Source organism: Abramis brama (assembly GCF_963993115.1).
Source record: "Abramis brama genome assembly, chromosome: 1".
Lineage (NCBI taxonomy): Eukaryota > Metazoa > Chordata > Actinopteri > Cypriniformes > Leuciscidae > Abramis > Abramis brama.
Window position 1 is genome coordinate 79,591,831 of NC_139963.1, and position 25,000 is coordinate 79,616,830.

General features: G+C 44.0%; 3 protein-coding genes across 4 annotated transcripts in view; all 3 read right to left on the bottom strand.

Moving 5' to 3' along the window:
• cd9r (CD9 molecule related) overlaps window positions 1-8,951 on the bottom strand; it is a 13,197-nt gene extending 4,246 nt beyond the window's left edge. For both annotated transcript variants that reach the window (XM_084110492.1, XM_084110491.1), the window contains exons 1-4: window positions 8,825-8,951; window positions 8,542-8,620; window positions 7,898-8,000; window positions 7,718-7,815 (exon numbers count right to left, since the gene is read on the bottom strand). In XM_084110492.1, the coding sequence (XP_083966618.1) occupies window positions 7,718-7,815; window positions 7,898-8,000; window positions 8,542-8,601 (261 nt within the window). In that variant the 5' untranslated portion in view covers window positions 8,602-8,620; window positions 8,825-8,951. The remainder of the gene's footprint in view (window positions 1-7,717; window positions 7,816-7,897; window positions 8,001-8,541; window positions 8,621-8,824) is intronic.
• Window positions 8,952-15,592: 6,641 nt separating this feature from the next.
• LOC311082448 (G-protein coupled receptor family C group 5 member B) lies at window positions 15,593-19,309 on the bottom strand (the record flags this gene model as incomplete). The annotated part of the gene is made up of 3 exons (XM_084113289.1): window positions 15,593-15,685; window positions 15,781-15,815; window positions 18,328-19,309. 3 exons carry the CDS (start codon window positions 19,307-19,309, stop codon window positions 15,593-15,595), a joined length of 1,110 nt encoding a protein of 369 aa, XP_083969415.1.
• A 5,238-nt stretch (window positions 19,310-24,547) lies between these two features.
• pde6hb (phosphodiesterase 6H, cGMP-specific, cone, gamma, paralog b) overlaps window positions 24,548-25,000 on the bottom strand; it is a 2,266-nt gene continuing 1,813 nt past the window's right edge. Inside the window, exon 4 of the mRNA XM_084110746.1 lies at window positions 24,548-25,000. This exon is cut by the window's right edge and continues 98 nt beyond it. The gene's annotated coding sequence lies outside the window, so the exon portion shown is untranslated.

Genomic DNA, 25,000 nt, shown 5'->3' on the forward strand with positions numbered 1-25,000 from the left:
GAGTGTGTCCTCACCACGCCGAGAGCAGATTTACTGTGGTTAGAGTTAGTAAGAGTGAGAGTTAGAGTAAGAGCGAGTGTGTCCTCACCACGCCGAGAGCAGATTTACTGTGGTTAGAGTTAGTAAGAGTTAGAGTTAGAGTAAGAGCGAGTGTGTCCTCACCACGCCGAGAGCAGATTTACTGTGGTTAGAGTTAGTAAGAGTGAGAGTTAGAGTAAGAGCGAGTGTGTCCTCACCACGCCGAGAGCAGATTTACTGTGGTTAGAGTTAGTAAGAGTTAGAGTTAGAGTAAGAGCGAGTGTGTCCTCACCACGCCGAGAGCAGATTTACTGTGGTTAGAGTTAGTAAGAGTTAGAGTTAGAGTAAGAGCGAGTGTGTCCTCACCACGCCGAGAGCAGATTTACTGTGGTTAGAGTTAGTAAGAGTTAGAGTTAGAGTAAGAGCGAGTGTGTCCTCACCACGCCGAGAGCAGATTTACTGTGGTTAGAGTTAGTAAGAGTGAGAGTTAGAGTAAGAGCGAGTGTGTCCTCACCACGCCGAGAGCAGATTTACTGTGGTTAGAGTTAGTAAGAGTGAGAGTTAGAGTAAGAGCGAGTGTGTCCTCACCACGCCGAGAGCAGATTTACTGTGGTTAGAGTTAGTAAGAGTGAGAGTTAGAGTAAGAGCGAGTGTGTCCTCACCACGCCGAGAGCAGATTTACTGTGGTTAGAGTTAGTAAGAGTGAGAGTTAGAGTAAGAGCGAGTGTGTCCTCACCACGCCGAGAGCAGATTTACTGTGGTTAGAGTTAGTAAGAGTTAGAGTAAGAGCGAGTGTTTATAATACACGAGTGTGTCAGCAGATTTACTGTGGTTAGAGTTAGGGGAGTAAGAGTTTATATGAGTGTGTCCTCACCACGCCGAGAGCAGATTTACTGTGGTTAGAGTTAGTAAGAGTGAGAGTTAGAGTAAGAGCGAGTGTGTCCTCACCACGCCGAGAGCAGATTTACTGTGGTTAGAGTTAGTAAGAGTTAGAGTTAGAGTAAGAGCGAGTGTGTCCTCACCACGCCGAGAGCAGATTTACTGTGGTTAGAGTTAGTAAGAGTTAGAGTAAGAGCGAGTGTTTATAATACACGAGTGTGTCAGCAGATTTACTGTGGTTAGAGTTAGGGGAGTAAGAGTTTATATGAGTGTGTCCTCACCACGCCGAGAGCAGATTTACTGTGGTTAGAGTTAGGGGAGTAAGAGTTTATATGAGTGTGTCCTCACCACGCCGAGAGCAGATTTACTGTGGTTAGAGTTAGTAAGAGTGAGAGTTAGAGTAAGAGCGAGTGTGTCCTCACCACACCGAGAGCAGATTTACTGTGGTTAGAGTTAGTAAGAGTGAGAGTTAGAGTAAGAGCGAGTGTGTCCTCACCACGCCGAGAGCAGATTTACTGTGGTTAGAGTTAGTAAGAGTGAGAGTTAGAGTAAGAGCGAGTGTGTCCTCACCACGCCGAGAGCAGATTTACTGTGGTTAGAGTTAGTAAGAGTTAGAGTTAGAGTAAGAGCGAGTGTGTCCTCACCACGCCGAGAGCAGATTTACTGTGGTTAGAGTTAGTAAGAGTTAGAGTTAGAGTAAGAGCGAGTGTGTCCTCACCACGCCGAGAGCAGATTTACTGTGGTTAGAGTTAGTAAGAGTGAGAGTTAGAGTAAGAGCGAGTGTGTCCTCACCACGCCGAGAGCAGATTTACTGTGGTTAGAGTTAGTAAGAGTTAGAGTAAGAGCGAGTGTGTCCTCACCACGCCGAGAGCAGATTTACTGTGGTTAGAGTTAGTAAGAGTGAGAGTTAGAGTAAGAGCGAGTGTGTCCTCACCACGCCGAGAGCAGATTTACTGTGGTTAGAGTTAGTAAGAGTGAGAGTTAGAGTAAGAGCGAGTGTGTCCTCACCACGCCGAGAGCAGATTTACTGTGGTTAGAGTTAGTAAGAGTTAGAGTTAGAGTAAGAGCGAGTGTGTCCTCACCACGCCGAGAGCAGATTTACTGTGGTTAGAGTTAGTAAGAGTGAGAGTTAGAGTAAGAGCGAGTGTGTCCTCACCACACCGAGAGCAGATTTACTGTGGTTAGAGTTAGTAAGAGTGAGAGTTAGAGTAAGAGCGAGTGTGTCCTCACCACGCCGAGAGCAGATTTACTGTGGTTAGAGTTAGTAAGAGTGAGAGTTAGAGTAAGAGCGAGTGTGTCCTCACCACGCCGAGAGCAGATTTACTGTGGTTAGAGTTAGTAAGAGTGAGAGTTAGAGTAAGAGCGAGTGTGTCCTCACCACGCCGAGAGCAGATTTACTGTGGTTAGAGTTAGTAAGAGTGAGAGTTAGAGTAAGAGCGAGTGTGTCCTCACCACGCCGAGAGCAGATTTACTGTGGTTAGAGTTAGTAAGAGTGAGAGTTAGAGTAAGAGCGAGTGTGTCCTCACCACGCCGAGAGCAGATTTACTGTGGTTAGAGTTAGTAAGAGTGAGAGTTAGAGTAAGAGCGAGTGTGTCCTCACCACGCCGAGAGCAGATTTACTGTGGTTAGAGTTAGTAAGAGTGAGAGTTAGAGTAAGAGCGAGTGTGTCCTCACCACGCCGAGAGCAGATTTACTGTGGTTAGAGTTAGTAAGAGTGAGAGTTAGAGTAAGAGCAAGTGTGTCCTCACCACGCCGAGAGCAGATTTACTGTGGTTAGAGTTAGTAAGAGTGAGAGTTAGAGTAAGAGCGAGTGTGTCCTCACCACGCCGAGAGCAGATTTACTGTGGTTAGAGTTAGTAAGAGTGAGAGTTAGAGTAAGAGCGAGTGTGTCCTCACCACGCCGAGAGCAGATTTACTGTGGTTAGAGTTAGTAAGAGTTAGAGTTAGAGTAAGAGCGAGTGTGTCCTCACCACGCCGAGAGCAGATTTACTGTGGTTAGAGTTAGTAAGAGTGAGAGTTAGAGTAAGAGCGAGTGTGTCCTCACCACGCCGAGAGCAGATTTACTGTGGTTAGAGTTAGTAAGAGTTAGAGTTAGAGTAAGAGCGAGTGTGTCCTCACCACGCCGAGAGCAGATTTACTGTGGTTAGAGTTAGTAAGAGTTAGAGTTAGAGTAAGAGCGAGTGTGTCCTCACCACGCCGAGAGCAGATTTACTGTGGTTAGAGTTAGTAAGAGTTAGAGTTAGAGTAAGAGCGAGTGTGTCCTCACCACGCCGAGAGCAGATTTACTGTGGTTAGAGTTAGTAAGAGTGAGAGTTAGAGTAAGAGCGAGTGTGTCCTCACCACGCCGAGAGCAGATTTACTGTGGTTAGAGTTAGTAAGAGTGAGAGTTAGAGTAAGAGCGAGTGTGTCCTCACCACGCCGAGAGCAGATTTACTGTGGTTAGAGTTAGTAAGAGTGAGAGTTAGAGTAAGAGCGAGTGTGTCCTCACCACGCCGAGAGCAGATTTACTGTGGTTAGAGTTAGTAAGAGTTAGAGTAAGAGCGAGTGTTTATAATACACGAGTGTGTCAGCAGATTTACTGTGGTTAGAGTTAGGGGAGTAAGAGTTTATATGAGTGTGTCCTCACCACGCCGAGAGCAGATTTACTGTGGTTAGAGTTAGTAAGAGTGAGAGTTAGAGTAAGAGCGAGTGTGTCCTCACCACGCCGAGAGCAGATTTACTGTGGTTAGAGTTAGTAAGAGTTAGAGTTAGAGTAAGAGCGAGTGTGTCCTCACCACGCCGAGAGCAGATTTACTGTGGTTAGAGTTAGTAAGAGTTAGAGTAAGAGCGAGTGTTTATAATACACGAGTGTGTCAGCAGATTTACTGTGGTTAGAGTTAGGGGAGTAAGAGTTTATATGAGTGTGTCCTCACCACGCCGAGAGCAGATTTACTGTGGTTAGAGTTAGGGGAGTAAGAGTTTATATGAGTGTGTCCTCACCACGCCGAGAGCAGATTTACTGTGGTTAGAGTTAGTAAGAGTGAGAGTTAGAGTAAGAGCGAGTGTGTCCTCACCACACCGAGAGCAGATTTACTGTGGTTAGAGTTAGTAAGAGTGAGAGTTAGAGTAAGAGCGAGTGTGTCCTCACCACGCCGAGAGCAGATTTACTGTGGTTAGAGTTAGTAAGAGTGAGAGTTAGAGTAAGAGCGAGTGTGTCCTCACCACGCCGAGAGCAGATTTACTGTGGTTAGAGTTAGTAAGAGTTAGAGTTAGAGTAAGAGCGAGTGTGTCCTCACCACGCCGAGAGCAGATTTACTGTGGTTAGAGTTAGTAAGAGTGAGAGTTAGAGTAAGAGCGAGTGTGTCCTCACCACGCCGAGAGCAGATTTACTGTGGTTAGAGTTAGTAAGAGTGAGAGTTAGAGTAAGAGCGAGTGTGTCCTCACCACGCCGAGAGCAGATTTACTGTGGTTAGAGTTAGTAAGAGTTAGAGTTAGTGTAAGAGCGAGTGTGTCCTCACCACGCCGAGAGCAGATTTACTGTGGTTAGAGTTAGGGGAGTAAGAGTTTATATGAGTGTGTCCTCACCACGCCGAGAGCAGATTTACTGTGGTTAGAGTTAGTAAGAGTGAGAGTTAGAGTAAGAGCGAGTGTGTCCTCACCACGCCGAGAGCAGATTTACTGTGGTTAGAGTTAGTAAGAGTGAGAGTTAGAGTAAGAGCGAGTGTGTCCTCACCACGCCGAGAGCAGATTTACTGTGGTTAGAGTTAGTAAGAGTGAGAGTTAGAGTAAGAGTGAGTGTGTCCTCACCACGCCGAGAGCAGATTTACTGTGGTTAGAGTTAGTAAGAGTGAGAGTTAGAGTAAGAGCGAGTGTGTCCTCACCACGCCGAGAGAAGATTTACTGTGGTTAGAGTTAGTAAGAGTGAGAGTTAGAGTAAGAGCGAGTGTGTCCTCACCACGCCGAGAGCAGATTTACTGTGGTTAGAGTTAGTAAGAGTTAGAGTTAGAGTAAGAGCGAGTGTGTCCTCACCACGCCGAGAGCAGATTTACTGTGGTTAGAGTTAGTAAGAGTGAGAGTTAGAGTAAGAGCGAGTGTGTCCTCACCACGCCGAGAGCAGATTTACTGTGGTTAGAGTTAGTAAGAGTTAGAGTTAGAGTAAGAGCGAGTGTGTCCTCACCACGCCGAGAGCAGATTTACTGTGGTTAGAGTTAGTAAGAGTGAGAGTTAGAGTAAGAGCGAGTGTGTCCTCACCACGCCGAGAGCAGATTTACTGTGGTTAGAGTTAGTAAGAGTGAGAGTTAGAGTAAGAGCGAGTGTGTCCTCACCACGCCGAGAGCAGATTTACTGTGGTTAGAGTTAGTAAGAGTTAGAGTTAGAGTAAGAGCGAGTGTGTCCTCACCACGCCGAGAGCAGATTTACTGTGGTTAGAGTTAGTAAGAGTTAGAGTTAGAGTAAGAGCGAGTGTGTCCTCACCACGCCGAGAGCAAATTTACTGTGGTTAGAGTTAGTAAGAGTGAGAGTTAGAGTAAGAGCGAGTGTGTCCTCACCACGCCGAGAGCAGATTTACTGTGGTTAGAGTTAGTAAGAGTGAGAGTTAGAGTAAGAGCGAGTGTGTCCTCACCACGCCGAGAGCAGATTTACTGTGGTTAGAGTTAGTAAGAGTGAGAGTTAGAGTAAGAGCGAGTGTGTCCTCACCACGCCGAGAGCAGATTTACTGTGGTTAGAGTTAGTAAGAGTGAGAGTTAGAGTAAGAGCGAGTGTGTCCTCACCACGCCGAGAGCAGATTTACTGTGGTTAGAGTTAGTAAGAGTGAGAGTTAGAGTAAGAGCGAGTGTGTCCTCACCACGCCGAGAGCAGATTTACTGTGGTTAGAGTTAGTAAGAGTTAGAGTTAGAGTAAGAGCGAGTGTGTCCTCACCACGCCGAGAGCAGATTTACTGTGGTTAGAGTTAGTAAGAGTGAGAGTTAGAGTAAGAGCGAGTGTGTCCTCACCACGCCGAGAGCAGATTTACTGTGGTTAGAGTTAGTAAGAGTTAGAGTTAGAGTAAGAGCGAGTGTGTCCTCACCACGCCGAGAGCAGATTTACTGTGGTTAGAGTTAGTAAGAGTTAGAGTTAGAGTAAGAGCGAGTGTGTCCTCACCACGCCGAGAGCAGATTTACTGTGGTTAGAGTTAGTAAGAGTGAGAGTTAGAGTAAGAGCGAGTGTGTCCTCACCACGCCGAGAGCAGATTTACTGTGGTTAGAGTTAGTAAGAGTGAGAGTTAGAGTAAGAGCGAGTGTGTCCTCACCACGCCGAGAGCAGATTTACTGTGGTTAGAGTTAGTAAGAGTGAGAGTTAGAGTAAGAGCGAGTGTGTCCTCACCACGCCGAGAGCAGATTTACTGTGGTTAGAGTTAGTAAGAGTGAGAGTTAGAGTAAGAGCGAGTGTGTCCTCACCACGCCGAGAGCAGATTTACTGTGGTTAGAGTTAGTAAGAGTGAGAGTTAGAGTAAGAGCGAGTGTGTCCTCACCACGCCGAGAGCAGATTTACTGTGGTTAGAGTTAGTAAGAGTGAGAGTTAGAGTAAGAGCGAGTGTGTCCTCACCACACCGAGAGCAGATTTACTGTGGTTAGAGTTAGTAAGAGTGAGAGTTAGAGTAAGAGCGAGTGTGTCCTCACCACGCCGAGAGCAGATTTACTGTGGTTAGAGTTAGTAAGAGTGAGAGTTAGAGTAAGAGCGAGTGTGTCCTCACCACGCCGAGAGCAGATTTACTGTGGTTAGAGTTAGTAAGAGTGAGAGTTAGAGTAAGAGCGAGTGTGTCCTCACCACGCCGAGAGCAGATTTACTGTGGTTAGAGTTAGTAAGAGTGAGAGTTAGAGTAAGAGCGAGTGTGTCCTCACCACGCCGAGAGCAGATTTACTGTGGTTAGAGTTAGTAAGAGTTAGAGTTAGAGTAAGAGCGAGTGTGTCCTCACCACGCCGAGAGCAGATTTACTGTGGTTAGAGTTAGTAAGAGTGAGAGTTAGAGTAAGAGCGAGTGTGTCCTCACCACGCCGAGAGCAGATTTACTGTGGTTAGAGTTAGTAAGAGTGAGAGTTAGAGTAAGAGCGAGTGTGTCCTCACCACGCCGAGAGCAGATTTACTGTGGTTAGAGTTAGTAAGAGTGAGAGTTAGAGTAAGAGCGAGTGTGTCCTCACCACGCCGAGAGCAGATTTACTGTGGTTAGAGTTAGTAAGAGTGAGAGTTAGAGTAAGAGCGAGTGTGTCCTCACCACGCCGAGAGCAGATTTACTGTGGTTAGAGTTAGTAAGAGTGAGAGTTAGAGTAAGAGCGAGTGTGTCCTCACCACGCCGAGAGCAGATTTACTGTGGTTAGAGTTAGTAAGAGTGAGAGTTAGAGTAAGAGCGAGTGTGTCCTCACCACGCCGAGAGCAGATTTACTGTGGTTAGAGTTAGTAAGAGTTAGAGTTAGAGTAAGAGCGAGTGTGTCCTCACCACGCCGAGAGCAGATTTACTGTGGTTAGAGTTAGTAAGAGTGAGAGTTAGAGTAAGAGCGAGTGTGTCCTCACCACGCCGAGAGCAGATTTACTGTGGTTAGAGTTAGTAAGAGTGAGAGTTAGAGTAAGAGCGAGTGTGTCCTCACCACGCCGAGAGCAGATTTACTGTGGTTAGAGTTAGTAAGAGTGAGAGTTAGAGTAAGAGCGAGTGTGTCCTCACCACGCCGAGAGCAGATTTACTGTGGTTAGAGTTAGTAAGAGTGAGAGTTAGAGTAAGAGCGAGTGTGTCCTCACCACGCCGAGAGCAGATTTACTGTGGTTAGAGTTAGTAAGAGTGAGAGTTAGAGTAAGAGCGAGTGTGTCCTCACCACGCCGAGAGCAGATTTACTGTGGTTACACGCGCCACAGTCTCCGATCACAGCGACCAGCAGCATCAGCGCTCCAGTGCCGACCAGCACCGCCACACCTGACACACACACACAGGACACGTCACTAACCACAGCTTTCTACACTCAAACCCTAACCCAACACACGTCAGAGAGACGAACCGATAGTGAACTGAGCCGTCTTCAGGTCGATGTCGAAGAATCCTCTGGTCTCAGCGCCGAACCGGAGCCATAACCCCAGAGAGACGAGCCCGAAACCCACCAGCTGAAACACACACACACACACACACACACATCACAATCATCATCACTGCAAGAATTACATTTCCATCAGTACAAATGTTAATTACTGATATCAACAATGACATCATCACTCAATTATATACAATTGTTAATATCAAGAATTAATTTTCAACTAGTAAAAACTGCGATATCGATATCTGTAATTGTATTTCCTCAAGTTAATGTCACCCTAGACTGCCCTTCAAATCCAATTGTTGATATCAAGAATTAATTTCTTACTAGAAAAAACATCATCAACATTCACAATCCAATTTCTGACATCAAGAATTAGCATTTAAACGAGTGCGAACTGAAGTGTTGAAATCAAGATTTCCTCAGTGTAATCGGCTTGCCACGCGTGCACGAGCACAGACACTACGCCACGGACGCGCGCTTCACCTGTAAATGCGCTGAAAGTGAAACTAGCGCTTAATCATGCATTTATTACATTTATCGGACGTTTTTATCAAAGGAGACATCTAGACAAGCACATATGAATGACAGACACACTGAGGCATACTCACGGCGAACAGAATGTTAAACACGATCAGGAAGCATTTGCACAACTGCGCGCACCCGTCCATCACGAGCCGGGTTATTTCACTGCAAGAAAAATATTATATTTAATGACCCCAACACGAACACTGCCAATGGATCGCGTCTTAATAGACTATACAAATAACAAAAAACAAGTATAAACTTTTTTTTTTTTTTTTTTTTTTTCTTAAAAAAATAAATTTAGATTATTTCTATGCAAAGCACTTTGAATGCCCATAGTGTGTAATGTGCTATTATAAATAAACTTGCCTGGTCTATTACTGTAAGTAAGAGCTGTGGTTTGTCTGTCTGACTCCGGAGAGATGAGAGTGTGAGCTGCTCCCTCGCTGTGGTCTGTGGTCGATATGCTTCTGCTCACGTGTCCCTCCGTCGGTCAGAGCGCGCGCGCTCATTGGCCCTCGCGCGAGTGACGTCAGCGGAAGAAGAGAGTTTCTGTGCTGGGGAATCGAAACCATAACTCACACGTTTCTTATGAAAAGAAGGAGTGATATCGCTTTTTGTTGCAGAGAAACGCAATTCACGCATGCGCGTTGTAAACGGATGTTTAAATAAATAAAAAAAACAGTTAAATTATGTTTGTGTAAATAAATGATGTCCGTGCTTATGGGGTCCATTAGAAGAGAGCAGTATATCTAACCCTAACACCAGTGTGAGCGCTTACTGAAGCTCATCCAAGCACCACAGAAGTGCTCGTCCTTTATTTTGAGGTCTAAAACTGTTTTCTTCTACCATTTAAAATGCAATAATACATAACTATCAATGATGGAAATGACATAAAAAACAAAACAAAATGGCGAATTAATATTGTAAATTATATAATGAACGTAGTGGTCCCCTGGAGTTGTGTCACTGGTGTTACCCAAGCGGCAACCTCACAGTCTCTCTCTCTAAACCGACACGGAAGTGAATTAAACGCCTATTCATCCACTGGCCATTAGAGGCCGGCTGCAGGAGTGAATTAAACGCCTATTCATCCACTGGCCACTAGAGGCCGGCTGCAGAAGAGAGTTAAACTGCAGTTCATCCACTGGCCATTAGAGGCCGGCTGCAGGAGTGAATTAAACGCCTATTCATCCACTGGCCACTAGAGGCCGGCTGCAGGAGTGAGTTAAACTGCAGTTCATCCACTGGCCACTAGAGGCCGGCTGCAGAAGAGAGTTAAACTGCAGTTCATCCACTGGCCACTAGAGGCCGGCTGCAGGAGTGAGTTAAACTGCAGTTCATCCACTGGCCACTAGAGGCCGGCTGCAGGAGTGAGTTAAACTGCAGTTCATCCACTGGCCACTAGAGGCCGGCTGCAGAAGAGAGTCAGATCTGCATCTCCCCCATGCTGAAATGCCCTACTTTACAGCAGAAAAACACACGTTCACAGCCTGGAGAAAAAAGTGGCTTTGGTCTATACAGCTAATTCTGCCCTTCATGACGACTGTGAGGGGGTGAATTTTTTTATAAATCATCCGTTTAAATTATATTAACCCTTAAATTTGTGCATAATTAAGGGTGTGTCCTCTTTTGAGTGACAGGTGGATTCCCGCTGCTGTGGTCATTAGTCATCATTAGCCGTTTGTCTGCTGTCTGTTAGCCGTCACGTCACCTCAGCTCATTGTCTGACCGTATAAATAAATAAATTCGGGAGTGACGCGCTGCCAAGATGGCGACGGTCGGCCACGCCCACTTTAGGCTTCAAAAACGGTCTTCAGAAACCCACGGGTGACGTCACGGACACTACAGCCATATTTGTTTACAGTCTATGGTGTTACCTTTAACCTAACCCTAACCCTTTTACAAAAATCTCTTATTTTGAAATAAAAATCACACTGATGACGTCACTCGACTTCCTTCTTCCAATCTCCTGCATATCACTGAAGAGAAGCCCACGGTAGATCCACTGCCTCTTCTCAGTTAGCAGAAATGTCCTCATTTATCTCATGATTTCATATGAAGCTTTTAGTTGAGCTCACTGGTATGACCTACTTTAAATGGATTAAACTACTTAATTTAGTTAGCATACCATGATTGACAGCATGTGGTTTGATACCTTGCAGCAGCCATTTTGTAAAATGGTCAACACCAGTGACACCAGTGAAGATCAGTGACACCAGTGAAGATCAGTGACACCAGTGAAGACCAGTGACACCAGTGAAGATCAGTGACACCAGTGAAGATCAGTGACACCAGTGAAGACCAGTGACACCAGTGACACCAGTGAAGATCACTGACACCAGTGAAGATCAGTGACACCAGTGAAGACCAGTGACACCAGTGAAGATCAGTGACACCAGTGAAGATCAGTGACACCAGTGAAGATCAGTGACACCAGTGAAGACCAGTGACACCAGTGAAGATCAGTGACACCAGTGAAGATCAGTGACACCAGTGAAGATCAGTGACACCAGTGAAGACCAGTGACACCAGTGAAGACCACTGACACCAGTGAAGATCAGTGACACCAGTGAAGATCAGTGACACCAGTGAAGATCAGTGACACCAGTGAAGACCAGTGACACCAGTGAAGATCAGTGACACCAGTGAAGATCAGTGACACCAGTGAAGACCAGTGACACCAGTGAAGATCAGTGACACCAGTGAAGATCAGTGACACCAGTGAAGACCACTGACACCAGTGAAGATCAGTGACACCAGTGAAGATCAGTGACACCAGTGAAGATCAGTGACACCAGTGAAGACCAGTGACACCAGTGAAGATCAGTGACACCAGTGAAGATCAGTGACACCAGTGAAGACCAGTGACACCAGTGAAGATCAGTGACACCAGTGAAGATCAGTGACACCAGTGAAGACCAGTGACACCAGTGAAGATCAGTGACACCAGTGACTGATTAACTTTATTCAAAGCTATTCCTTCAGTTATTTGCATAAAATAGCACTAAGATGTCATGATTCTAGCTTTTCTTTCTCACAGTAAATCCTCCTGTGGTCGGGTGTAGCTAAACTGAGAAGCAGTGACTGTACAGACGGCGTAGAGATGCTGATCCTGCTTATGTGTTACATTATTAGGGTTAGGTTAGGGTTAGTATCTACACCTATTGTATCTGTTCCATTTCTTATTATTATTCTTCCGCCATGGGAGTCTATGGCAGCCCATAGAACCGATTGCGGGAAAGTTGTTTTGGTTTGACATTCTGATAGAGGACAGTCCCAACATTAAATACACCAATTTTGGTGTTTCTAAGTCAATCCCTCTAGCGCCACCACCTGTCCAAAGTTTCACTTTTATTTTGCTAATAACTTTTGAACTGTAAGGCCAATCAACAAAATTTTCCTCTGATTCCTGAGCTCATGCCGATTCGATTGCACCCTATGACGTCATTTTCTGTCATAAAAATATGGCCGCCATTTTGAATCATTCGAAAAACCTACTTTTTCGAACTCGTCCTAGATGGTTTGTCCGATTTGCACGAAAATTGAACCAGATCTTCAGGCAGTGCTGACAAAAAGTTATGGAATTCAAATTGATTCGTCAAACCGTTTTCAATAAACTTGTTACGAAACTTGGTATGGGTCATCAGCACGATGTCCTGAAGGAGCGTGAGAAGTTTCGAAACAGCGCCACCTAGTGGTGAATTTATTTTTTCAAATGCTTATAACTTTGGATGTGATCGAATTATTTTCACGAGACTCATCTCATTCGACTCCTGAATCGTTGCCGAGTCCAACGATACCAAACATGCTAGGTTTCGCCTTACGGTTTGTGTAGCGTTGTGATTTAGCGCTTAAAAAACATTAGGCGATATCTTTGAAACCGTTTGTCCGATCGAGACGAAACCACCGTCAGAAGTTTGGAATCATAGCTTGTTAACTAAACACCAATACCCAAATGCGAAAATATTGATAGTAAGGGGTAGCAAAATTCAATCAAAGTCATTTTTTACGTGTTTTTCCATATAAATGTCTATAACTCTGAAGTGAATTGAGATATTTTCACCAAAATCGACACACATATGTATGGGCTCACTCTGAGGACACATAAAAAAAATTGTGGGACTGAGCCTCTTGGTGGCGCTATAATAGAACAAAACATGAAATTCCCATTGACTTCAATATAGTTTTGTGAAATAAAATGCTATACTAAACAAATGCATTGGTGTAATATTACGAAACTCAGAATGTGTCATCAGCACCATCCCCTGAAGGTACTCAAAATATTTCGAGACAGCGCCACCTAGTGGTCAAAAGTTATAACAAAATTTCCAAAAAGGTTAATTACTTTTGAATAAATCTGCCTATTGAAATGCCACGGGTCTTAATAGATTCCTTGGGTCAAGCCGAGAACATAGATACCACGTTTTCCTTATTTGGCCGAACTTCCTGTCCGCCATCTTGATTTTCAGTCAAAACCTACTTTTTCGAACTCCTCCTAGACCGTTTGTCCGATTTTCACCAAAATCGAATCGTATCATCTCCAGACCGTGCCGACTAAAAGTTATGGATTTCGTGTCGATAGACGAAACCGTTTTCGTATAGCGCAGCAGCAAAGTTGAGGCATGATGCTAATAGCACTAATTAAGGCTTTATCTTTTGATCTCTAACACACACACACACCTGTACAGGACACACACATGTGCTGTTTGATCTCTAACACACACACACACCTGTACAGGACACACACATGTGCTGTTTGATCTCTAACACACACACACACACACCTGTACAGGACACACACATGTGCTGTTTCATCTCTAACACACACACACACACCTGTACAGGACTGTGTATCTGCTAGCGTGTTCTGGCGTGTAAGCGCATCATGTTTGGGCTCGTCCTACAGCTTACTAACTCAGTAGAGTCGAGGTGAATGTAACAGAGATGTATATCCAGGAGCTGTGTCTGAAACACACACTGAGGACAAGATGTGCGTCTCCTCTTGATCACCAGTCCTCTGTCCTCAGGTTAATGGGCTTTTGGTGTGTGTGTGTGTGTGTGTGTTTAACAAGGCTCTGCTCAGGGTATAAGCTGGACAGGTGATATAAGTTTATCTACAGCATATTCTTCCATTCTGAGATGTGTGTCTGCCAGGACGGATCATTCTCTCTTCGCTTCTCACAGGTAAACACACTTCTACATGCTCTTTAAACTCCTGCTGGATAAGAGTTAGTTATTCTTCCTGATCTCAGAGTCACTGTCGCATTAACACACACTCTTTATTCCTGCATGCGTTGCACACACAGAAGAGACAGTGTTTTCTGCTGGCACATGCGTTCTTTATTTCTGTCACATTCTGCCAAATACAACAAACACAACAAGAGATGTAGTTTGACAGTGTGTGTTGAAATGACTCTCCAGCGCCCCCTAGTGTCAGCCGCCAGTGGACGCAGGGTTAAGTGACGTCAGCATACTTAATAAATCATAACTAATAATCATAACTAAAACAATACATACATAATAAGAGTACTTGCATCTGTACGACTACACCCTCCCCCACTAAAAAAGGGTAACACGTTCTATGAAGCCTGCATTTATAATGCATCATAAGGGTATTCATAATGCATTAATATACATGCATAATGCCTTATACACAACCTTATACTGTGCTGTATCATCTCAATATCACACACACACACTGTATGTGGTCAATGTGCAATCTCAGTATCATATCAATAATCCTAACAACAGAAATAACGCTTACCTACTTATTAGATTTGGAAAAGCCTTGTAATTTGACAATTTGGTGAATAAAATATGATTTGCATTGTGAATGTACTGTTCATGTGTACTTTTGCGCACAGCTTTGATTTTACCGTAAGGGAAATGTCTTATAACCACTTCATGATATCTTATGGCTGTTTAATAGAAGACTTCACTTTTGTTACTTTATACTTAAAGCAGACAAAGACGGCTTATAAATATTATGACCACGTTATAAAGCGCTTTAGAGACTTTGTTTTGTCACTTTGCTTTAAGCAGTAAAAGACTCATAAAATGTAGTATGATACTGTGCAGATCTTAAGTAAACAATGTCAAGATATGAAACTATGAGATGTATAATCATTATATCTTAAGTGGATGTTCATTGTGTGTGATAAATAATCATACTCTTAAAGTCCCCCTGTGGTGAAAATCCAGCTTTTAATGTTGTTTATGTGTCTATGTGGTGTTATTAATATGCTTATGGTCAAACCATGTGTAAATTCATAAGTCGACTCCATTGCTGAGTATTTTCTCCTTAAAACTGCAGTGAACCAAAGACAGTCTCAAAAACACGCTTTGAAATCGCTGGTGTTTCTGACGTCACAAACTACCTTGTAACCAATCAGATCAACGTGTGATCGTCAACCAGTGGATCTCTGAGCTGAGGGAGTGAGTGGAGGCGGGGCTCATTTGCATATTCATAGAACCACACATACTAAATGAGGCAAGGGTGTCGAGTTACATTCAAGATATTTTAAGGCATGAAGAAATTATTTTCACAGTTAAAAATGTTAAAATATGTCAGTTTGGTGATCAAAGATGAGTTTTAAGGGATAAAATGATTGACTACAGGGGGACTTTAATAGTTATACCCACAAATAGTTAATTATTTTTACTGTAGATGATACAACCCATTATAAGTTTGTTTGTAAGGCATTACAAGTGTATTATAACGCATTAAGAATACCCTTATGATACATTATGAATACAGGCTTCATAGAAAGTGTTACCAAGAAATGTTTCCTTGACATTTTCCCACAACTTCAGAGCAGTTGTTTCCAGGCTGACCCGGTCATTGCTGCGAGACAACAAGGAAGGTTTTGAGTTGTGCACAAAATCCTGCTTGCCTTGGCTTGTTTTCTCAGAAAAACTGGTCAGTTTTGCAGGTAACTTTTGCACAGATGTGAACTCGTGATTATTTTTTGTGATTACAGGCGTGATTATTTTTGCTTTGTTGGAAAATATCATGTAGCGTCTGAAGGACAGTACTAAATAACAACGTGGCCTTTAATCTCGAATTTCTGTACAGGTTCTGCAAGGGCTTCATTAACTCAGGAGACAGAAAGAGTGTGTGGACTTCAGCAGTCGTCAAGCTCTCTGTCCGTAGTAGTCGTCGTACGGCTCGCTGATGTTGGTGGTAGTGGGACGTGGGATGCTGTAGTCTTTCTCAGCACAGATCTCCTGAAACATAAAACACACTGCAGATTGTACCATGTGACAGTGACATCATCACCCACCCAGTGCTGCAGGATTATGATTTGACGATGAGAACTCACACTCATGAAGATTCCAGATGACGCCACGACTTGACCTGCAAAACAAACATGTCACCTTTGTAGAATGTTATGCAGAATGTTATGCAGAATACACTTGTGATGTTGCACAGAATGTTACGTAGAATACACTCGTGATGTTACGCAAAATGTTACGTAGAATACACTCGTGATGTTACGCAGAATGTTACGCAGAATACACTCGTGATGTTACGCAGAATGTTACGCAGAATACACTCGTGATGTTACGCAGAATGTTACGCAGAATACACTCGTGATGTTACACAGAATGTTACGCAGAATACACTCGTGATGTTACGCAGATTGTTACGTAGAATACACTCGTGATGTTACGCAGAATGTTACGTAGAATACACTCATGATGTTACGCAGAATGTTACGCAGAATACACTCGTGATGTTACGCAGAATGTTACGTAGAATACACTCGTGATGTTACGCAGAATGTTACGCAGAATACACTCGTGATGTTACACAGAATGTTACGCAGAATACACTCGTGATGTTACGCAGAATGTTACGCAGAATACACTCGTGATGTTACGCAGAATGTTACGCAGAATACACTCGTGATGTTACGCAGAATGTTACGCAGAATACACTCGTGATGTTACGCAGAATGTTACGCAGAATACGCAGAATACACTCGTGATGTTACGCAGAATGTTACGCAGAATACACTCGTGATGTTACGCAGAATGTTACACAGAATACACTCGTGATGTTACACAGAATGTTACACAGAATACACTTGTGATGTTACGCAGATTGTTACGTAGAATACACTCGTGATGTTACGCAGAATGTTACGTAGAATACACTCATGATGTTACGCAGAATGTTACGCAGAATACACTCGTGATGTTACGCAGAATGTTACGCAGAATACACTCGTGATGTTACGCAGAATGTTACGCAGAATACGCAGAATACACTCGTGATGTTACGCAGAATGTTACACAGAATACACTCGTGATGTTACACAGATTGTTACGCAGAATACACTCGTGATGTTACGCAGAATACACTCGTGATGTTACGCAGAATGTTACGTAGAATACACTCGTGATGTTACGCAGAATGTTACGCAGAATACACTCGTGATGTTACGCAGAATGTTACGCAGAATACACTCGTGATGTTACGCAGAATGTTACGCAGAATACGCAGAATACACTCGTGATGTTACGCAGAATGTTACACAGAATACACTCGTGATGTTACACAGATTGTTACGCAGAATACACTCGTGATGTTACGCAGAATACACTCGTGATGTTACGCAGAATGTTACGTAGAATACACTCGTGATGTTACGCAGAATGTTACGCAGAATACACTCGTGATGTTACGCAGAATGTTACGCAGAATACACTCGTGATGTTACGCAGATTGTTACGCAGAATACACTCGTGATGTTACGCAGAATGTTACGCAGAATACACTCGTGATGTTACACAGAATGTTACACAGAATACACTCGTGATGTTACGCAGAATGTTACGCAGAATACACTCGTGATGTTACACAGAATGTTACACAGAATACACTCGTGATGTTACACAGAATGTTACACAGAATACACTCGTGATGTTACGCAGAATGTTACGCAGAATACACTCGTGATGTTACACAGAATGTTACACAGAATACACTCGTGATGTTACGCAGAATGTTACGCAGAATACACTCGTGATGTTACACAGAATGTTACACAGAATACACTCGTGATGTTACACAGAATGTTACGCAGAATACACTCGTGATGTTACGCAGAATGTTACGCAGAATACACTCGTGATGTTACGCAGAATGTTACGCAGAATACACTCGTGATGTTACGCAGAATGTTACGCAGAATACACTCGTGATGTTACGCAGAATGTTACGCAGAATACACTCGTGATGTTACGCAGAATACACTCGTGATGTTACGCAGAATGTTACGCAGAATACACTCGTGATGTTACGCAGAATGTTACACAGAATACACTCGTGATGTTACGCAGAATGTTACACAGAATACACTCGTGATGTTACGCAGAATGTTACACAGAATACACTCGTGATGTTACGCAGAATGTTACACAGAATACACTCGTGATGTTACGCAGAATGTTACGCAGAATACACTCGTGATGTTACGCAGAATGTTACTCAGAATACACTTGTGATGTTACGCAGATTGTTACGCAGAATACACTCGTGATGTTACGCAGATTGTTACTCAGAATGTTACGCAGAATACACTTGGGATGTTACGCAGAATGTTACACAGAATACACTTGGGATGTAACATAGAGAGACTCGTAGTGAAGAGACTGTCTGTGGAAACAAGCTGGAATCTCTAATGCTAAAGAAAACTCGTCTTGTTTGTAGGATTTAGACACAAAAGGCTAATAAATGGGATACAAACTATTAATTTTGTGTTTGCAAACAATTTTTTTATATTTTTAAGCTTTTTACTATTGCTGAAATAAAGTGTAAAGTTGTCAAACATGTTCAACATGACTGTGTTCTCTCCCCATACCTCTGCTCCCGTCCGCATCCGTCTGGAAGCCGCTGTTGTCCGAGCCTGTTCTCGGCTCCGCTGAAGCTGGTGTTCTGGGGCTCGTCCAGCCGGTGAAGTCCAGAGGCGGGTCTTTGGTGCGGGCGTCTCTCCTGCACATGAAGCAGACCTGAGTGAAGCCATGTCCCAGGAGCAGCACCCAGCCATTAGCGGTCAGTGCCACGCTGATCACAGGGTCGTCCCAGTTGGGGCTGCGGCCCATGGCCCGGTTCCCATAGGTGAGCAGGGTGATCCAGATGATCCAGACAGAGACGCTCAGCATCAGCGTGAGGACCAGCAGCCCGGCCTGCAGCTTGTTCTGCCGGCGCGTCTGTCCGCTGTAGCTGTAGCTGTAGGTGACGTACGCACGCCGGAGGAAGCTCAGCGCTAACACCAGTGCCGCAGCTAGCAGGAGCATCACGTAAATCTGCAGCATGGCAAACTCCGGTGGTGAGAACTGGCATGTGCTCTTGTCCTGCACCAGCACCACCAGCAGCCACTCCGCCGCTACGATCACCTGCACCAGCGCTAGCGCCGCGGTCACGCACACCTCCCTCCACCCGCGCGCTAGTGCCGCCCCCAGCAGGGCCAGGCCGCGTGCTAGCAGAGCGCCAAACGCTGCGCTGAACACCACGCTGAAGGCAAACACGCGCACTGGGCAGGTCTGCGGGGAGAGCGAGATCATGAAGCAGTAGGGGAGAGCGAAGACGCTGGCTGTGGCTAGCAGGAACAGCAGCAGCGCCGCTAGCGCACCGGACCGATGGCGGGAACACAGCAGCAGAACCAGCATCAGCACCACACAGCTCACCAGGCCCAGCCCGGACACGGCCTGAACCACCACACCCCACGCATCACACAGAGCCCAGTACGCCTGAGCCAGAGCCGGACCGCAGCCTGCCGGCCTGGAGCCGTTTCCCCACTGAGGATCCATGGAGCCGTTCCCCCGCTGGAGATCCATGGACATGCTACGACAGCGATGGATGATGGATGATGGATCTGATACAAGTGCTGAACTGGATCTGTTGAGAATGGTGATGATGATGGTGATGACTGATGAGGACGATAATGACGTGATTTTCTCTTTTCTCTCTTATACTCACAGTGATCTACAGGAAAGACAGAGTTTCTCAGCATACTTCCAGTTGTACTTACTTACTTACCCATTCACCTACCCATCCATCCCCCCCATTTATCTACCCGTCTGTTTGTCCGTCCGTCCATCCGTACACACTACACAGCAAAACCCCTAGAGTTAAATTAACTCTGCTCTGAGTACATATGGTCCCACTCTAAAGAGTGTTAAAGTAACTCTGAATCAGAGTTAAAGTTAATGAGATATTTAAGAGAAACAACAAGAACAGAAAAAAGAGAAACACAAGAACTACAACTGACTTCAGACACAGCCTTAGATGAAATCAACTGAAGATAAAAGAAGACATTACATCTCTGAAGATCTCAGCAGAGGAGGATTAAACAACTCCACAAACAACATTACCAGCTTCACTTATTACTAACAGTTCTGCCTTATTGAGAATTAACAGAGTTTTAGATGATGTTTTATTGAAAAGCATTATGGTGATCAGTGTTTCCTTTAGTTGGGCAGTGTGACTCTTGGCTTATTATGTGAGTTTGTGGTCTTTGTAACAGTGTTTAACAAAATACATAATTTGTTGCAAATGAAGCCAGAAACAAAGATGGTCAGGTGAATAAAATAAAAAATAGAATAATCAGGTGAATAGAATAATAGAATAGACAAGAATAATTCACTGCTATTATCCCAGACCAAAAGTGGTCCTTCTTTATTAATAGGTTATATTCACTGACAATACTTTCTTGCAAAAGATCAGACATGCTGAATTTTGATTTTTAAAATACATTATGGGGGAACAATAACTTTAGACACACACACAAAAAAATCTTTAGACACACACAGACATCAAGAATCAACATATGAATCTCAACAATGGTGACATGCTTCATGCCGCAATGCACGCTGGGAGCCATGAGTTTTACACTATGGTGGCTCCCAGCATGCATTGCGGCATGAACCATGTCACCTGTAACGAACTGCTCCGAGACACGAAGGTTGAGGATCCAAATGCAGTGTTTTAATGAAAGGGTAATCCACAATTGTAGTAAAAGACAGGCAAAAGGTCAGAGCACAGCAAATCAGTCCAATCAAACAAACAAATCCAGAGGGTGAGACAGGAACGGGACAACCAGGACACAAGCAGATATCAAAAACCTGGAACATGGAAAACAGTGGAAACGCTCAGAAATGCAGTGTTACACGTACAAGACTTCGCAGGGAATTAATGAGTGTACATGGTATAAATAGGCTGAGACTAATAAGGTAATGAGACACAGTTGGATGCAATCAGGGATGAAGAGTCTGGGCAGTGAGTTATGGGAAATGTAGTTTCATGAGGGAATGACACAGTCCGGGGTGGAGTGCCCTCTGGTGGTAATGACGGATTTCATATGTTGATTCTTGATGTCTGTGTGTGTCTAAAGATTTTCCCATAATGTATTTTAAAAATCAAAATTCAGAATATCTGATCTGTTGCAAGAAAGTTTTGTCAGTGAATATAACCTATTAATAAGAAAGAACCACTTATGGTCAGGGATAAGATTAGTGACTTACTCTACTTTATGATGCTGAAATCCATATCACCTGATCATCTTTGTTTTTGGTTCCCTTTGCAACAAATCATGTGTTTTGGTAAACACTGTTATAAAGACCACAAACTCACATAATAAGCCAAGAGTCACACTGGCCAACTAATGGAAACACCAATCACCATAATGGTGACCAAATATTTTCATTAACACATCAACATCTAAACCTCTGTTAGTTCTCAAAAGAACTTCTGTAGATGAATAGCAGAAATAAAGTCACATTTATTGTTTAATAAGTGAAGCTGGTAATGCTGTTTGTGGAGTTGTTTAATCCTCCTCTGCTGAGATCTTCAGAGATGTAATGTCTTCAGTTGATTTCATCTAAGGCTGTGTCTGAAGCCAGAAGTAGTTCTTGTGTTTCTCTTTCCTTCAGTGATTCCCTCAGTGTTCATCAGTAAATGATCAATCATCACTTAATTAATGACTCATTAACATTAACTCTGATTCAGAGTTACTTTAACTCTTTACAGTGGGACCATATGTACTCAGAGCAGAGTTAATTTAATTTTGCTGTGTACCATTCAAAAGTTTGGGTTCGGTGAGATTTTAAAGAGCACCTATTCTGCTTCTTTCCATCTTCATCTGTCGTTAGTGTGTAATGTTGCTGTATTCTCTGTTGGCGCTTTTCCACTGCATGGTACAGTACGACTCGGTTCGGTACGGCTCACTTATGGCGCATTTCCACTGCATGGTACGGTACGGTACGGCTCGCTTTAAATGGTACCACCTCTGTTGAGGTTCCAAGCGTACCGTACCGATACTAAAATGTGACGTGAAAACACTGCAGATCACTGATTGGTCAGACAGAATCAGCACTACCAGCGTCATTGTATTTGCTGCCATCAGCCTAATTTTAAACACATTTCTCCGTCTTGCAGTTAAAAACATCCACATGCCGAGAATCAAGAACACCATCCCCTCGATAGGCTCCATTGTTCCTGTGTTGTGCGTTTGAAATGTGGCGTGTTTACGATGATGTCATGGCAGTAGAGGCGGCAACTATAACGATCAGTCCCACCCACTTTGAAGCGGCACTAACTGCAGTGGGAAAGCAACCGATTGGATGCAGAATTGTGCAGGATTGCACTCTATTTCAAATGTGTCTATCCGATTTGATTGCAACGATAATCCGCCATAGTTTGATCTGTCCCGCTACAGTTTAGTAATGAAACTAAAAGATCACAAGTCAAGTCACCTTCATGTATTTATTCAAGATTTGCGTTCTCGAGCTCCAAACACTGTTGTTGTGTGAATGAGCGGCCTTAAGGGTTTAGGTGAGAACGGTGTGTGTTAGCGGCCGCTAAGTTAAAAACTAATGATCTTTTTCAATGGAAGTGAATCAAACAAAACTAACTTTAGCTGGACAATAACTTTATTCTAGAGCTGCTTTAAAGCCTAAACAATCTCTGTTACTGTAATCTCCTGTTATCACTGTAAAGCTGCTGTGGAACATCTATATTGTTAAAGCGCTGTATAATGAAGGAGACTGCTCATCACAGTTCAGTCCAGGTGTCAGAAACATGTCTCCTCATGTGTGTGTGTGTGTGTGTGTGTGTGTGTGTGTGTGTGAGACGGAGGGATTCCTGACACTGTTTCAACTCCTTTACACACTTTACAAGCTCTTCACGATTTGGTCAAAACACCATCATATGTGTATACACACATACAGCGAGTGCATTTATCCCAGAACACAGCACTGTTTTAGATGTTCGGTAAGATCAGTCTAAAATACGTTTTGTTTTCTTTACGTTTGGTCTTAAAAATGACCGTGTGAACGCTAAGAGAACCAGGACTAAATGCATTATTTTCTAAATGCATTTTTTTTTGTCTGGATCAAGAGACAGCGCCTTAAACTCTTCAGAACTCATTCTCTTTAAACCGTTCTGATTATTATTATTATTATTATTATTATCAGTGCTGGTGATGAAGTGTTGAAGCCGTGAAGCAGATTCACAGAGAGTTTGAAGAACAGCGTTTATTTGAAATACAAATCTCTGTGACATTATAAATGTCTTTACTGTCACTTTTGATCAGTTTAATGCGTCCTTGCTGAATAAAAGAATTCATTATTAAATAAGTGTTCAAAAGAAACATTTGAACAGTAGTGAATACCATTATCTTTCAGTTCATTCTCATTGTATTCTTTCTCTTATTTTCCTTATCTATTGTATTTTTGACCCGTAACTTGTCCTGCGCCGTTTGTGCCTAGCAACACCCTAGCAACAGGCAGAGTTGTGTTGGTGAGTTGCAGTTGTGTCTGTGCTGACGGATGTGCCTAGCAACACCCTAGCAACCAGGCAGAGTTGTGTTGGCGAGTTGCAGTCGTGTCTGTGCTGACGGATGTGCCTAGCAACACCCTAGCAACCAGGCAGAGTTGTGTTGGTGAGTTGCAGTCGTGTCTGTGCTGACGGATGTGCCTAGCAACACCCTAGCAACCAGGCAGAGTTGTGTTGGTGAGTTGCAGTCGTGTCTGTGCTGACGGATGTGCCTAGCAACACCCTAGCAACCAGGCAGAGTTGTGTTGGTGAGTTGCAGTCGTGTCTGTGCTAAACGGATGTGCCTAGCAACACCCTAGCAACAGGCAGAGTTGTGTTGGTGAGTTGCAGTCGTGTCTGTGCTGACGGATGTGCCTAGCAACACCCTAGCAACCAGGCAGAGTTGTGTTGGTGAGTTGCAGTCGTGTCTGTGCTGACGGATGTGCCTAGCAACACCCTAGCAACCAGGCAGAGTTGTGTTGGTGAGTTGCAGTCGTGTCTGTGCTGACGGATGTGCCTAGCAACACCCTAGCAACCAGGCAGAGTTGTCTGTGCTGACGGATGTGCCTAGCAACACCCTAGCAACCAGGCAGAGTTGTGTTGGCGAGTTGCAGTCGTGTCTGTGCTGACGGATGTGTTGCTCTTCCTCTCCAGGACAAAAGCTCAGTTGTGACTATCAGTGATTTTATCTCCTGGCTTTAACAAAGGTCTTTCCTGCTTCACACACTGCTCGTTCACCTCACTGAACACTGAACACACACTGTAACACTCGTTCGCCTGACAGCAGTAAACACAGTGGAGAAATGATGTGTGTGTGTGTGTGTGTGTGTCGAATGAAACAAGCATCTAATGACTCTTTACATGAACAGGATTAAATCTGATCTTCTGATTGACAGAAACACTCGAGCAACAGTGCAAAAAAGAGTGAAAAGAGACGTCTATCACTCACACACACACACACACACACACACGTATCGCTCATAGTCACTGATATTGTGGCCTGTTTTCATTCATTCATCGTCCGTCAGATTGATAGGATTAAGAGAGGAAAGTGTCGTACCTGCCGCCCGTCGCTCCGTCCATCACAGACTCACACACACACACACACTCTCTCTCTCAGGTGTGGGTGTATAGGAGGAGCGGTGTGACGTCATCAGGTCTGTTTCTACTCTTCCTGATTTCACACACACACACACACTGTTCATCTCAATCACTCTTCACATGTCTCTGAATGTGTTTTTCATGATGGTCTTCAATCATATTCAGCATGCCGTTATGATATCAGCTTTTATTCTGCTGCAATGAAGTCAACAGAGTTACTGAAAATAGAAACTTTAATTGGATTTCTACTCCGGTAATCACAAATGACACATTTAGTAATATAAATGTGTTTACGGGACGGCGTCTACGAGAGGAAGTGATGTCATCAGTAATCGCTACTACAGGAAACATACCTTCTGTAACATGTCAGCGTTAGGGGCGGAGTCACGGCTAAGGGTGTTGATTGACAGCTGGGGTGTGTGGAAGGGGATAGGTTGTTGTCTTATCGCAACATATACAAAATATAAAATATTATATAATAATAATAACAATAGCAATCATATCAATAATGACAAAGTCCATGTGTTGAATCAGTCCTTTACCATCCCACATCATAACCACAAGACAACATGAAACAGAGGGGGCGGGGCCGCGAGGCGCGAGGGGGCGGGGCCAAGGCG